This window comes from Acyrthosiphon pisum, chromosome A3, assembly GCF_005508785.2.
Source record: "Acyrthosiphon pisum isolate AL4f chromosome A3, pea_aphid_22Mar2018_4r6ur, whole genome shotgun sequence".
NCBI lineage: Eukaryota > Metazoa > Arthropoda > Insecta > Hemiptera > Aphididae > Acyrthosiphon > Acyrthosiphon pisum.
The window spans coordinates 23,899,892-23,917,394 of NC_042496.1; the positions used below are offsets into that span (position 1 = coordinate 23,899,892).

Consider the following 17,503-nt stretch of genomic DNA (forward strand, 5'->3'; position numbering starts at 1 on the left):
AAAACACTTCCAAAATACTATGTCACGCGTGTGTTAGACGAAAACAGAAAATCACGGTATTGAATCACCTTAATATTTAATGGAAAAGCATTGTGCATAGAATATAAATTAATAATAATAATATTGATTCTACTATATTTGTACACAATAGAAAAATTTCTTGGATTATAAGTTGATAGGAGTTTAGGTAACCAAAAACAATTTTTATTTAATTTTAAATAACTGACATTCCTTTACTAAATATAATACAATTACAAATTAATTAATTAATCAAGTTATTAAAATAATAATAATAAACTTGTCTGATAACAATTTGTAATAAACAATACAATAGTAAATAATAATATTAATAACACAATTATTGCATATATAGACTACGGAACAATAATTTAAAATTAAAGTTATTCTCTATTAATTTAATGTTCAAGGGGAAGTTAGTTAAATAATCTTTTACCTCTAATTGTTTAATAATTCTACATTAATGTTGTATTAGGTTTATTAATAAGTAACCATTATCTTCTCCCCTTGTGTTAACATTTTGCGTTTTTAAAGTCTGTTCATAAAAATTTTTACTATTGATGTTTTGTTAAATAATTTTTTTAACGTTTATATTTTTGATTCGATCAGCAGTATAATTTTGATCAATAAAATAATTTATCATCATTATCGTAATGAGCATTCTATGAGTTATATTTAAAAGTTCTAATATATTTTGATATGCTGAATCTATATAATTATCATACCATGTAATAATAAAGATTGAACCAAAGAAAAATATACTATTTTTAGACATGGTATGTCAAGGATATGTTGTAGATCTTTAAATATGTGAAAGAATTTCTGTCAGCGCATTATTACTGTATCAAAATGAGGCTTCCATTTTAAATGCTCATCAAAATTACACCTAGATATCTAAATATCTAGCAGATCTATCTCTTGCTATAAAGCTACAGTTCTTATTACATATATTTGTTAAATTTTTCTTTTACAATCGTTACAATAAGATTTTATTATGATTTGGTCCGGCGTGTTAATATTGGACAAGGCAAATGGAATAAAAGTAGATTTATTTTTATTCAATGTTTACTGAATTTTTGGTCACTTTATGCAAGTATTAATATTTATTCATAAGATTAATGTATTTAAATTTTTCATACTCGATGACATGCCATTGTTCTCAATTCATGTGTTATTATAGTTATTTTTCCATAATTAATTATTTTTTTATTTTGTTTTACAGCACAAGGAGGAATGGTAATGTACCTTTTTTTAAATACTATTTTAAGTTTTAAATATTCCTATTTTTTAAAGTTACTACTAGCATTCCTAGTAAAACAAAATGTGAAAAATAGTCTTTATCGTTTTAAATTACAACTTAAGGTTTATTAACAACAATAATTAGTTTTAAGATAAAATAGTAAATAACAGTGAATCAATGATTTTAAAATACTAATTACTTATGTAACTAATGTAAATCTCTTAATAATTATTATATACATAATAATTATTTCTCACTTATTCCCTAACAGGGTGGGGAAAGCCAAGTGGCAAATCAGGTCAGTCTTTTGAAGCATGAATTAATATTTTAATAATTACTTATCACTTCTTAGAAGTATGATTGCTTTAGACATTATAAATATATAATATATCTTGATTATGACTCAGATTTCATGTTAATTAAGAATGGATTGCTGTGTTTGAATTGTTTTGGTGTTAGACGTTTTCAGGAATTATACATGGACATCTATTTATTTATCCATATAATGCAGCTGAAAATAATAATGTATTAATATTTTTCAAATTTAAAATATTGCAAGTGTTTCAACAAAAATTTGTATGTAGTATCAGTTGAGAAATATTTGACATTTCCATAAATTCTTTGTTATTCAAAAACATCATATAATTATTAAAAGTAATTATAAACATGAGTGTATAGTTTTACTTGTCATATTTTAATAACAAATTGGTGTAGTTTGTAATAATATACTTGTAATAACCACAATCATCACTGATTACAAGAATTTGACAATTTACGTTTTATTAATCTATTTACAAGATGACAAGACTGATTTTAATAAAGAAAGTATTCTTATATAATTTTAATTAGTATTGTTAGGTTATTTGTATCTTATATTTAATCACTACGCATATAATATAACCTATTATTATTAACCGACCAATAGGTTACCTATTTGATATAAAAAAAACATAAATTCATTTACATTTTCATTAACTGAGTTAAAACAATATAATTTTAATAAAAAAAAAAAATATTTTTATAACTATTAATAGTTTGTAACCCTTTTGAAAATTTTTACAAATTACAGAGTTACAAAATATACACGGTTTGTCAAATATATTATTTTTTATTAATTTGCTAAGGATTCTGACATACTTAGATAATATTTGGGAATAAATATAAAGTCAATGAAATAAAACGGGTACATCATATGTACTTATTTTAGTTACACATTTATTGAAATAAAAAGTTTTTTGTAATAGTATCAAAAACAAAACTTTCTAGGTATAATAAAATAAGCTGTGAATTTTATTTACTGAACATTTTTAAAATCATAAAAATATGCATATATGTATTTAAATATCAAAGAAAATTATTTTTATGTAGGTGCTGCATTAAAAACAATTTTCATTTTAGAATATTTGAGACTTACGAGGACATCTTACATGCATATATTGTCTTCATTTTAACAAATCTACAACAGAGTTATGACTTGGTGTGTAAAATAACTCAATTAAAAATTAAAATATTGTTGAAAATTAGAATATACAAACATACATAAGGTTCTTACTTTACAAACAAATTTGGTTTGATTGGTCAATTGACTAGTATTGAAGCTAATAACACAAAATTGGTTCTGCTAAATACAAATTAGCTATGGTTGTAGGTTTGTTAGATGGAGATAGGCGTTACCTCTTAAATCAGATATTTAGCTAATTATTTATGATGAAATGGATCATTGAATACATATCCCCAATTATAATTTTTAAATCAATATATTAAACAAATAAACCATTTTATTAATGAATTTAAAGGTTAAAAAATATATTAAAATGAGTTATTACATCATCGTTTTACATAATTCTACTTTTAAATCAATTAGTTTTGAAATAAATTTTAAAGTATTTTTTAGTTTTTAGGAAAAGAAAACATGCATTCTATTAATAAAACATTGCAAACCTCGTATCAATTTAAATTTAAGAGAGCATACTAGCTGGTAAAACAGGATTGGACAACAAATATTGTATCTTAAAAATAAAAATTTATGCAATTTAGTTAAAGGTTTAACATCAGAACTTCTTGTAATGTAATATTGAAAACAACATTTTTCTGTATAAGCATTTTAATTTATTATAATACGTATTGTTGTTTAATATATTTAAGCATAATCTTGAAAATACAGACCGTGGTTTGTATTATTGATTCTCTTAATATGAATATAATTAATAGAATTTGTAATAATTCTAAATATTTATTGAAAAAAATTCATAACTATTTTCATTTAGGTTTGAGTCTATTTATTAAAACTGAACAATAATTCTATTAAAACAAAAAACCACATTCATTTTAGAAAAGGTACTATATATTTTTAAAAGTAAATTACCTGTTTTCTTAGGTTTGCTTTTATTTTGTTTAATAAATTCAAAAACAATCTTATTCACAAAAAAATATCACTTATTTGATATTTTTTTATATATTGGGAGTTTTTTTGAAAGATAAATAGAACTTTTGATATCTGTCTTATCTTTTAAGTTCAGATTCATTGTAACTCACTATTTATTTTTATTTTGAAATCTACAAATTTGAATTTCAAATTAAAACTAAATAATTTAGTATTTTAAATCTTCAGTACCTATTTCTAAAGTATTTTAGTACTTAAATTTGTCAATGCGAATCTCTTTGGTATTCTAAATCTATAAAAAAGTTTATAAGAACTTACTTCTTTGAATATTTTATTTATTTTATTATTAGGTAATTTATTGTTTACATAACTAATTCCCTATGAATGCGTTGATTGATTTGATAACCGATAGGAATCGACGCCGTTCGTGGAAACTTTTGTACGTGACAATCAAGGAGTATTGCCGCCACCAGGCCTTTTCGACGCTGGCCCTAGAGGAGACAGGGGCGGAAGGTGGGGTCAAGACAGACGTAACGGCCAGGATCGTAGAAGATTTTAATCTTTCAAAAAGATCCTAAGAATAAACAGATTATAGAACAAAAAAATTGAAGATGGATAGTTAAATCTCTTCATTTAAAGCTGAAATGATTACCAACTCATCATTGAAATATCACATAACCGCTTATGATTCTCGACATAGGATGATTAAACTAATTTTGGTACCTATTTTATGAATTATTTAGGTATAATCTCATTTTTAGTCAAGCTATTTTTTACATCAATGCAAATCATACAAATGCAACAGTTTTTAACCTAAAAACAGACCAATTTTGATCCTGATTCGTATTGCATTATTTTTAATTTCTTGATTTTTTTTATATTTCTTTTGCTGATTAGCTGAATAACTATTTAAACAGCAGTATTTCGATTATCTACTATAACAATGCTAGTAATTTTTATGTATTTTAATGTTTTAAGTGGTTTTATATTATTATTCTTGACATTACATTAGTCAATGGTCTCAAAAACTATTTATTTTTTACCTACTGGTAAAGTTATCTTCTTGAGTTCGGAAATTTTTATTTATAACATAATAAATATTATTAATTGTTCTTAATATAAAGTACTAACATTATAGGTAACTTCGCAATAGGCAATCTTAATGTCATCTCAAAAATCATTACTTATGGATAACCCACTGTAAATGATTTACATGTTGACATTAATGTAGTAGTGTGATAATTGAGAATTCAATATTCTTTGAATTTATTTGTAGTAATTAATTTAACGCGTTTTTGGAATAGAGTGTACACAAATACTTATTTGCTTTTATGAGGTTTTACATATTCTCTTAAAATGTTTAATTGTATGATTATAATAACATTTTGGCATAGACTAATGGTCTACATCATTTAATAGTTCTTAATTAGGTAGATTTTATTGTTGTATTTTTGAATAAAATACTTTTAAATAGTTGTAATACAAACTAATTGATTATCCGTTATTAGTAAACGTTGAAATTAATGATAATCGCTATTTTTAAGGAAGACTACGGTGGGTAGAAATATGTCGTATCGCGAGTGAAACTTTGTAATTTTTGTATTAAATATATTTAATTACTTATTGAATTTAACAACGATAAAATATGAAGATTGATCTATGCAACAGAAAAAATAAATAAACTAAAAAATACTTAACTGTAAGTTCAATAGTTACAATAAACTGTTCGTTAAATTAATTTTTTTTTTGTGTGTGTGTATATGTGTGCGTGATTGTGTGTAGATCAATTTCAATATAATCATAAGTAAATTTAGGTGCACGAAATAGTTTATTTATTAAATATAATTATACATATATTTTCCTAATTATACTTCTTACTAGAATTATGACTTGGTGTTTGATATTTTAATCTAAGAAAAATAATGTTCAAATAAGAAGTGACCTCATTTGTTCAAACTGGAGTCAACTGACTTATTTAAGTAAAAAAAAAAAAAAACTAATGTTAAACTCTTAAATTTAAAATATAAATATAAATTCTTATCTTAATGAAATGTAGCTTATTTTTTTCTACCAACTTCAGTATTTTTCTCTCAGGCTTAAACTAATTAACAACCATTTTTTTTTCAATTTTGTAACAATTAAATGTAATACATTTAAATAAAATTGTTATGAAATTACTTAATAAATAATATGATGTATGAAATGTAATATACACACTCTTTAGACTTAACACATTAAAAATTTCGGTAGTGAACAAATTTTTAGAATCCTTATTGTGGGTAGCAAATAGTAAATATTGTATTTGGTTCAGTGATAAAATCTGATTTTCTACATTATTAAACAAAATAAAACATGAGATTAGTATTGTTATACAACATAACTGTGGCGGCTCGTGGGTAAAATATTGTGGTGCACACAGTGATGTTTAAAGTAGATGGTATGCAATTATTGCAAGTTTTATAAAATATAAATAAGTCAACTCCAAATTAAAAATTTTTTAATGAAAAAAAAAAGAGAAACTGGATTTAAGAAAATTATGCGGTATTGCTACAGATAGAAACTATGCCCCTTTTACTTGTTAACCCCCGCCACTCAATGGCCAAACGTGTTTTACATGGACTTTGCTGTGTATTTATTGCATATCTCGACTACATTTTAGAAGTATAATAATTGTCACAATTAAGCAAATATTAAATGTTTTTTTATAATTGATACTTGTATTACAGAATAAATAGAGTTTAACAGCTGATATTAAATTAAAATCTATATACATTTTTGCTTTAATCTATGAGCCGCCACTGCAACATAATTATACCATGGATTTTTAATAATCTTTTAGAACTACATCTCGTACCTATATTTCAATTGGAAGTTTTTAAAAATGAATACGATTTAAATATAATTTTAATCATGATTATAATTGATATCAAACAAACTGATGGTTTGTGGCTACGATAAACGATCCGAGTATGGTTTATTGGAATCACCAAAAGTGCAAGTTTTTTTCAATAATTCTACAAAATTATAATAAATAACAAAAAACAGTATCTCTTACATATTATTTTGTATTTTTTCGCTTACATGTATTTCGATTTGATTCACACAAATAATTGTTTCTTGGTGTAGAACACTGCGGTAGGCAGAGCCACTAACAGCCAGTTAGTTTGACATCAACATTACTGATTGTCATCACTTTTTATGAATTTTCGGGTGCATCATAGCAAATATATTGTGATGTTAAAATTTTAATATTCCTATTTGAAATATACAAAATTAAATCTGTGGCTTCCAACAAGATTACTCATTTGAGTTCTGACTACTTGACATTAATAGTATAATAGTAAATATACCGTTTATTCTAATTAACTGCTTACCATATTCTATCTATTGATTGAATAATTTAGTTTTCAAAACTTGTATTTATAAATAACTATGTAATGAAAATGTATGCCTTTATAAACCTTAAAAAACAAATTGATTAAGAAATAAAATAAAATAAGTTAAATATTCTATTAAAAGTTCATCCAATGTTGTGGAATAATTTCCCTGTTCAAAATAGAGACTTTCTATTAATATTTTTTTAAGAATCACTGATACCTATTGGATAAAATTATATAATGCAAAAGTTAATATACTCTTGTCATATTTATTTATTTTAAATGTAATATATTATATATAATTAATATTATTTTAACTTGTAGTTATTAACAAAAAGAGTGATTATATAATTGTAAATTAATAATTATGAATAACCAAAATTATAAAATAAAATCACAATGTGATGTGGGTTAAGTAATAATTATAATCATATTATTTTTGCTACCATGATAATTAATAATTGAAAAATTATAGTGTTCAATGCTTAATGGTATAGATTGTATAACTAATATCACAATATAAAGATCTTCTTAACATAGTGATTAAAATACAATTGTATAATTATAATTGTCCATAGACAAAAGACAATTTTTAATTATTGTATAAAGGCTCTACGATTCATGCAGATCTCTAAAACATGACAATCCCCCTTAGGGTTACATCTGGCCACACAATGGGATGATTCTTTAACCTATCCATTCACCACAGCAATGTATAAATAATAACGTCAAATTATATATAGCAGATTGTGAAAATAAAATTACAAAGTTATGTAAAATTTAATTATATACTCTATAAATAGTATAGCTGAAATTTGTTTATATTTTAGAGGAAGGGCATCTTCCTACATAAAATAAGATGATTATTAACTATTAATATTATTTTTGGTGAACTAGGTTAGCCCATCACTATTGGTCTGCCTAGGCTTAATAGTTATATAATATAGATAAATATATTCATATATTAAATTTGAATATTGGTTTAAGTAGTACAACCAATGCAATACAATTCAATCTAAATTATGATCAACTATAGCAGATGTATTCAAACTGCATCGTGACTCCTAGGGCTGTCGCAAGTATTTGTCATGGGAGCTGTAACACAGATTAGAGAGAAAAAAAACAATGATGAAGCTTAATATATTGTTTTATTGTAAACGTAAAACATGCAATTTCAGTTCTCTAAGCATTATGATTAAACATTAAAAATATTTTCTTTCTGTGTCCTAATAATGTGAGTCCCACCAAAATGTTGTGAAGAGACGAAGGAACCGTGGAATGAAAAAGTTTGAATACCTCAGATCTATATTATTTATATTTTCTAGTAGTTAAAAATTTACCAGTTTCCCCAGTAGTGGTGTCATTTGTGGTGGGAAAGGTGGGTATTTTATGGGCTAATTTTGGGCCTTATAGTAGCTTGTAGGTAATATATTTAGGTATCCCTTTACGTATTTATTAATTATTTAGTTATTGTTATCTCTCAAAAAAATTTGTTATTAATGCCTACGATAGTAACTAATGATACTACTTAGTAGTAAGTATAAAAATATGTAAGAAGGCTATTTATATTGAGATATGAATGTAATTGTTAACGCGCGGTTTTTTTTCAGTTTTATTATGGGCCTGTCAAATATTTTGCCCCCCTCCCTCTTAAAAACTGAAATGACGCCACTCCCCTGCTACAAAAGAAATCCTAAAAGTTAGTTTTAAATAAATATAAAATTGTAGGTCATTTCCAGTAACCAGACATGCCTATGATAATAATATATGAAAAGAGTTATTCTTTTGTTAATGTTCAATAAATTCATGCTAATCTTAAATCTTTTATTCCTTTAAAATTATTTAAATTTCCACAATAAAATCCAAATTTATCTTGCATTTAGTTTTTATTATTTGCATCTCCTACATATAGAATTTGGAACATACAAAATCAGAGGCCATTCGAATTGACCATCGAGAGCAACAGCGTTTGGTATTTATATAACACTCTTAAAAATGACGAAGAATTAAAATTCTTCGTTAATTTGATCTGAAGGTATGTCTATGAAAATTTTTGTGATGCATACGTTTATAGTTTTAACGAAGGTGAGCAATTATTACCTGACAATCTTCATATTATTTCACTGACATTATATTATCACATCAGAATATGAGACAGTTCTATCTAAACTGTATTGATTTTATTAACATTAAGGTATTGTCATATTGTGTATATCACAGATCTGTATGTTGTAATGTTATTAAATAATAATACATTGAAGATTGCCTGGTTTTATACTTAATATTAATTTAATATTCTATGTATTTTCATAATTTTTCAGCATTTTCAATATGTCAACGTTGTGGCTTATAACTTGATGTAGGGAGTTCAATTGAATAATTGAATCAAAACAAAACCATATGAATTAAATATTATTAATAATAACTTTTGTGTGGTATTGTATTGATGAAGTTGGCCCTTTGAGTGTATTTATGGTATAAGTCGTACGAGCCACATGTGAGAAGAAAATTTATTTAATCAAAAAGGGCCTGTTGTAATGAAATATACTGCTGCTATATTTTGTTTTGATGATTTTAAATTTGTTGAGTTTCAATCGCTGAACTTTCTTGTGGATTTTGTCTTTTTTTAAACTTTTATAAATGTATTGAAAGCAACAATATTATTTTTAGGCTAATAAATCATTGACACTGATGAATTTATTAACTTCTAAAAGGTTTTTAATATAATTTAAAAATAAATAAGCTTCAGTTTAAATGATTAAAAATTAACCTGAAAGTGTTGAATAGTGCTATTTTTGAATTTTTAATATGATTACTAATCAACTCACATTTTTAGTATAATTCTCAATTTATTATCTAAAATATCCTTGTAGATTATCTTTTTTCTTCAAATGCTGATTATAATTAGGTATAGTCGTTTATTATATTTTATTTTACTGAAACCAGTCAGTTAGGTATATCTAGATTTACAGAAAAGTAATTATTAAAAATAAAATTTTAATATGTTTTTAAATCCAAATTAATTTTAAATTAAACATTTTTATTTTTCGTATAGTTAAGATAACCAATCTTTTAGAAGTTTAAAATAAAAATATATTATCGCTGTAACATTTTAAGTGTAATTTAGGTATACATTTTTGTAATATTTACTATGGGGTCCCAACTGTATTGGAATATATTGTATATTTTTAATGTTTATAAACAATAGGATCTAAACTATTTAACTCCTGTTATTAAAAATTATTATATACTTTATAGAACGAGAATATGCAAATAAATAATCGTTACGTGTATATTGGTAATAATATGGACATTCGAAAATTTCTTTGAGGAACCCTACAGCTCTTTGTAAGTCAGTAACAAGATTTCAGATTTAGACTTGTAGAGCGTCGAAAATTCGTGTGGAAAAAAATCGTTTGTGATTTTGATGTATTTTGGGCAAGCAAAAAAGGCGTACCCCGAGACAATATTAAAAAATCATAAAAACATAGTAACATTTTGGTCTCACTTAAAAAACCCGCCATGAATCGTGTGAAATAATATAAAAACGAGTGTTTTGAATATCGTGACCAAGTACTAGTAATGTTCTCCACGCGTTATTGGATGTAATAATTATTATTTATTTATGTAAATTATTTTAAACCAAGTTATTTAATATATTATTGAATATTTAAATCTACAATAGTTTATTAATTATTATGTATAGGTATAACGTCCGGTTGGCAAATGTATGCAAATGCATACTTTATTATATTTGACTTGAACATTTTGATTATGTAGATATATGTTTCATAATTATACATATTCAAATTTTGACATTCTTTTGCTATTTAAGGAAAAAAACACTACCCATACATATTTCTGCATATATCTTTATAAATATTAAAAAGTTATAATACAGGGGCATGAATCACGATATTCTGTAACAACCGTTGAAGTTTTCAATTAGAAAATTTACCGACTCATTTATAAATATTTTCTCCGAAATAATCAATTAACCGTAAACAATATGCCTACGATGGCAACTATTGATTTTTTAAAGAATAAATAAATGTTAATTTTTTTACAGATAATTTTTCAAATGCATAAATATTGTATTCAGTATGACTATCATAAAATTGTACAGTTGTCGACCAAACACATTTATCATTGCTATCTGAACGGGTTAAGATCTTAGTTATATAGCAACTGTGGGGGGCCAAATTTGTAAGATTGCTTCCATCGAACTACCCGTTTTTATGACAATCTAATATATGATTATTTTTCAGCTGCACTCCGTAATTTTGGGCGTGAAAAAAATCGTTCTCAGTTTTTAAATAATCGTCTAATCTTGGTTACAATATCGGCGTGTACACACCTACATCACGCGCTGTATTATTATTTTATTATATAGTTGTTTTTATCAAATCCAATGGATCAGAAAAATAAATAAATGTATAGCCAGCGACGTTGTTTCACGTGTTGTAAAATGACGTTGGATCTGTTGTGGTAAGTCTAAAGAAAAAAATTATTCGTTGCAGAGTGATTGAGTGATGATTATCCACTTATTAGCGTCGAGCTCGGTGTCGGCTAAGAAGGTGTGAGCAGAACTATATTATGTAATATTATAAGTACCTACATAATATATTGTATATTATTTGATACATTATTACCAGTCTTGTAAAGTATTAGAATTTAATATTTTAACATTTTTTTTTTTCGGGTACATATTATGAAAGAGTATTAAAATATGTATATAATCTGAATGATTGAATTTTTTATTCGTACGAAAATTACATGGTATCTTGTCACAAATATTATAATTACTATGTGATAAAAAAAAAGTTGCTATAATAATCCATCCCTCGACATTTTGTTTTTAATATTTTACAATTTAAAACCAGAAACCTCGTCATTTAAACCACTTCGTCTTCTAAAATTTGTAAACATTAATATTATATGTAGTATATTGAATAAGTGTTATTTTATAACATGGAATAAGTGTAATGAATACATTTTGTGTGAAATGAATATTAAACACATTAAAAAAGTTACACGTAGCCATAAGGGAGAGGGTTTGGAAAATGTAAATCGATGGTTTGAACATGAAATGTAAAAATATTTGAATACATTTTTAAGTATTCGAATGAATGTTGTACTTTACACACTTCGATGATAAAGTTAAGTGCTTTTTACAAGATTATATTACGTATATTACACAATGCTATTTTCTAGGCGTAGGTACGTGCAGCTAAATGTTATGTGGTTTGGTCTCAAAGCTCGTGTGATGTAATTTTATTATACTATTGTAAGTACACGGTGTTTGCGTGATGCGTGAAAATGTGTTCGCGTACACTACTACATTTTAGCAAGCCCGGGGAAAACCCTCCATGCATTTCTAGATTTGATAACGAAATAAGTTAATTGCGAAATTCGGTCAAGATCAAATATCGTCTTTATTTATGTATATTTACATTTTATTACTAAATAGCTGGTTTCTTGGAAAATGTATGTGTTTTTTATTTGATGGTATAACTATGAATCTGAAGAAATCTATTTTTATTGTTATTTGAAGTTTTTAAACATCCACGCGTATATTTTTATTATTTTTAATACGTAAGATTTGGTAAGTAATTAACTAGGTACTGATTTGAAATTATATCTTTCGACGTTCCGATTAATAATTATGGATATTATAATATAATCTTTACGTGGTTTAACCGGGCTGTATAGACTATTTCGCATAGGTCTCCGACTATTATATACCTACCATGCACATTATCTAAAACAATATTATTTACAATTATACATACAATATATTATATTTAAGGGCGTAGCCGAATATGGAAATTATGTTACGTTTTTAGTTGTTACTTATATTTTTTCTTTATTATTAATAGGTAGGTAATTTATAAATATAATAATATTATAGCTGTATCTAAATAATATTTATATTAATGAAGAAATTATTTCCGGGAGACATTATTTAAACCCCTTTAAATGACAAGTACGCCATTGTAAACATTTGTTTTGTGTGTTTAGCCTAATATAACATAATAGAACATAGTTCCTTAAGTAGTTAAGCGGATGTCATAGTTGTAATTTTTGTAACCTAACGAGAATTGTACATTTTTGTTACGATTTATCACCGTGAAAACAAAACTTCTTCCGCCTCAGGATGACTGTAGTTCTTTTACCAGATAATCTCAATATCAAATAAGATAAATAGTTTCTAGAAATGTCTCGGGAATTACAGAGATCATGCTGATATTTTCTGATTTTTACTGTGTAAGTACGTATTATTATCCCCACGAATGGCGGCCGTGCTGGTGTTATCCAAAGGCACGCCAGTCGCAGTCACACGTATCATAATATGTGATATGTGCACAAGTACACATATATTATTATATTCTTCAAATCTAGCACCGACGACATTGTAGGAAATCTAAACATACCATTTTTAATGTTTTTGGTTATTAACTTATAATAATAAATTATTACCTATACATTTTTTTTTATCAGCTTGTTTCGATTTTCGTTTTGGAAATTAATTTTGCTCGAACAATAATAATGTTAATGGTTTTACTGTGTGATCCGCAGTGTGCGTTTCGCGCATTTGTGATTTAAATTTTATCGGACTATTCGTGGATTAAGGTTCTGACTTGGCCGTGGTTTTGACCTACAAATTAAGTCACGCGACACGATTTACTGTTGTTTCACATAATATATTACGTATATTAAAAAAACCACCCTCTCCCGAATCAGGAAGATGGCACGGTAATGTTGTAGGTCGTCTTGTGTGTAATGTACTGTCTTGAATTTAAAAGACCTTCGTATCGAATAAATATGTTTGCCATTGAAATAGATAGTGGCGTATTTAAGGAGCGAGGGGGGCAATGGATGGATCCTTCCATCCCGTTGGGTCTTAGGTTGTTTTTTGTATTGTTTAATATTATAAAATTGAATAAAGTAAAAAATGAGTATTATTAATATTACGAAAGTTCAGGAAGTTTATGAATATGGAAGGTTTCTAATACGCCACTGTATCCCAATTTCGAAATATTTTACACCCGGCGGGGGTACCAACGAAGACCGCGCACTTCGTGTGTCTATACTTTGACTAGGTGTCAATATGAAATGTATTAACACATGCATTGGTTTGTTTTACGTTTAATTTCCAGGTTCGACTCTGTGCGGCTTTCGGTTAACCGCGTTGTTTCCCCGAATAAATCAACTTGAATAATGCATCATTATTGAGGAATTATGGAAGAAGTCGTGCCTCCCGTGTGCATGTGTGTACGTGTACTACGGTGTCCACACGCGCACAGTTCTACGTAACGTTGCTGTAACGGTGAGCTATTGATTTTTGAAATATTACACTTAAGCCTCTCCACCTTAGCCGTATCACTGCAGTATGCTATCCAATGCACCATTACAAGGTATTCACTTAATTAAACTAAAAGGATTACTAAACCTCGAAACCATCCTATCGCCCTTCCATGTAAATAAATACCACCGCAGACTACTGTTGTAGGATGAATGTGTCTGCAGCACGAAACCCCATTGTTGGCAACGGTTTATCAACTTTTTTTATGTTTTTTATAATATACTTTTTAACCACCCCTTCATTTCACAAAGGTCGACCCATAAATGGGTGTGCCAAATTTTACGCTTTTAAAAAATAAATTTGGCAGTATTAACCTTTTGAGACATTTATGATTTGATTTATAATAATCATTTTTTTTTTTTTTTTTTTTAATTCTACAGCTATCTAAATTGATGGGGTTACGTGTAAGTCATACATTGTTTGGGCAGGGACCAACAATAGTCCGTTCGCAGAGGATGCTGATTAGCGAAAAAAAGAAGAAAAGAAAAAATGTTTTACGGCAACGTAATATATCAATTGAAGACTTTCAATAAAGTAAACATTTCTTAACATAATCAATCTTTTTTAATATTTTATTTCCCTCCGTGTTCCATTAAACAATCCATCATATGTCTGCATTCAACATTTATTTATCCTCCGATGGCCAAAGGACCTCGCCGTGGTTCCGTAGTTTTTGGCTAAAATGAGGATGTTGCGGAATAAGTTAATTTATAATAAAAACAATATATTCAAAGTTTATTAAACATCTAGAGTAATCTATGATGTTATTCGTCAACACACTACGAGTTAAACAATTTCGACGGATCGACTTGTGTAAATCTAACAAACTTAAGAAATGCTTATTATATGTTATACGTTTTGAAATAGTTCAATTAATTAGGTAAATGTCAAGCAATTGTGTCAATAGGTTCAAACTAAAATAAAAATTACATTTAAATAGTCATCATTGAATGATGAAAATATGATCAAGTAAAAAAAAAAACAAATTAATATTGTGTAATTGAAACTAAAACCTAGTGTTTGGTGGGGAAGGGAAGGGCTTCATTTAATTATTAATCATAGCGTATGACGTGGACGATCACAGGTTCACAGCATATTATGATAACTATCATAAATAATCGATGTAATTTTTAATCAATTCTGAACTCGGAGATCAATGATTGATTAAATAGTTAAATTTTTAGCGAACTACCGGAAAACCGGTCGCGTACGTTTAAAATATATCTCGGCTTTCCGCTGGTTATGGGTCGTCTTGTGTAGGAAGTGAAAACTGTTTAGAATTATACCCCTATAAATCCTTCATTACTAGCAACTTGCAACCGATGTTAAACTAGACTCATTTGTTAAAATGCCAACAGAAGTATAGACCAACAAAACCATTAGTGAAGGAAATGGGTCACTATTTATTCATCAAGTGTAACTCGAGCGTGCTCGCAACCACATCAAGCTCTTCTAGGAAAGTGGAAGGAAACACGAGTTGCTTCTGATAAGTGATAATCAACAATTTAATTGCTCCTGTTATTCGTATTCACAATGAAACGAAATAGTATTTATATCTTATTAGTAACTGAAGATATTATAAATGTATAAGAGTGTGTACATTGTAGGTACATACATTAAAATAACATAACATCAATTTACATTTTTTACTTGGGATTAAACTAGAGCATAAAGCCAAAATTTTACTTCGCGTTATACATAAAATAGTATACAATCTATATAAAAGCCAAATACCAATCAATCATCACGTTTCAAATACAACAAACGTAAGAACTTTAAAATTTGGATCAGTTATTCCTCTAATGATCTAGATGTGCATAAGAATGTTTTTTCCGATATTCGTATTTCATTAAGGAGGTGGCCAAACACAATTACAACCAGTTTTTTTTATATATATAACTGGTTGCTAGTGGTTACTTGGGCAGATCAAATACAAGCATGCATCAAATCGTCACGTTATGGCCTCGACTGAAGAAACTATTTCTTAAAACCAAATGTATGTGTGTTGCTTATATACTCAAAATCTACTCAATTTAATTTGAAGAAAATGTTTTAGAAGTGTCAGATAAGTTCAGAGAGTGAGTAGTTTAAACCAGGGATGGAAGACGTTTTTAATTTTTTCGTTTTCGTTTTAGTTTATTGATTTGAAAAATATCGTTTTTGTTTAACGTTTTTAAACGTTTTCGATTAATGTTTTTAAAAACGTTATTTTTCCATATTGTTTTTGATTAACGTTTTTAAAAACGTTATTTTCCAATTGTTTCCAAATAACGTTTTTGATAATATATTTTTTTTTATATTATATTCCTTTAACTTAAAACTTTTAAGTTATAATAGTAACGCGCAATATAGAAATGCACTTAAAAGTTGAAAATTAAAATTAATTATCATAGATATAAAAAAAAAAAACAATATTATCAAAAACGTTAATCAAAAACAATATATATTATATTCTTATAACTTATAACTTTTAAGTTACAATAGTAACACGCAATAGTCAGAAATGCACTTAAAAGTCAAAAATTAAAATTAATTATTCTTAATGTTTAAATTTTAAATCAAAATTATAATTAATATAAAAATTAGAAAATTCAAAATTTCTGATTTCAAATTAAAATATTTTTAAAGTTAAAGATGTGAAAAACAAGTGAATATTTTTTCAAAATTTTTTTTTCGAGGTATAATTTAATAATGTATTATACTATAATTTGTTTTTGATTTCGTTATTAAATTTTTTTCGGTTTTTGGGATTTATTGTTATCGTTTTTGAGTTGTTTTTTGTTTTTATTTTATTAATTGTTTTCGTTTTTTGTTTTTTTTTTTGTTTTCGTTTTTTGTTTTTTTCCGTTTAATAACGTTTTTTAAAAACATTTTCCATCCCTGGTTTAAACTACGTTAAAAAGTACCTATAACAAATGCTAAATTCAAATCGTGACTTGCGGTTACCCATCTAGCTAGGTCGAATTATTTCATAAAGCTAGGTACACTGATGCTGATTTGTCCGTGAACTTGAGATACACCTATTAGCCTCTAATATACAATATTGGATTCATAAAAAAAAATACATACTGCGAAGCCGCGATATTCAGGTAGTATATGTACGATAAAGTATTTAATTT

General features: G+C 26.5%; 1 protein-coding gene across 10 annotated transcripts in view; it reads left to right on the forward strand.

Moving 5' to 3' along the window:
• The window catches only part of LOC100163062 (hrp65 protein), a 27,685-nt gene extending 12,747 nt beyond the window's left edge, over positions 1-14,938 (forward strand). For 2 of the 10 annotated variants that reach the window (XR_001678848.2, XR_001678849.2), the window contains exons 9-12: positions 1,241-1,254; positions 1,530-1,556; positions 14,179-14,348; positions 14,765-14,938. Coding sequence is in view for 6 of the 10 variants with exons in the window: in XM_008181061.3 (XP_008179283.1) it covers positions 1,241-1,254; positions 1,530-1,556; positions 4,054-4,200 (188 nt within the window). In the remaining 4 variants the exon portion in view is untranslated. Of the gene's footprint in view, positions 1-1,240; positions 1,255-1,529; positions 1,557-2,327; positions 2,397-4,053; positions 4,339-14,178; positions 14,349-14,764 lie in introns of those variants that run through there. The other 8 variants (XR_510348.3, XR_510347.3, XM_008181061.3 and 5 more) reach the window with 4 other exon arrangements.
• Positions 14,939-17,503: the final 2,565 nt, after the last annotated feature.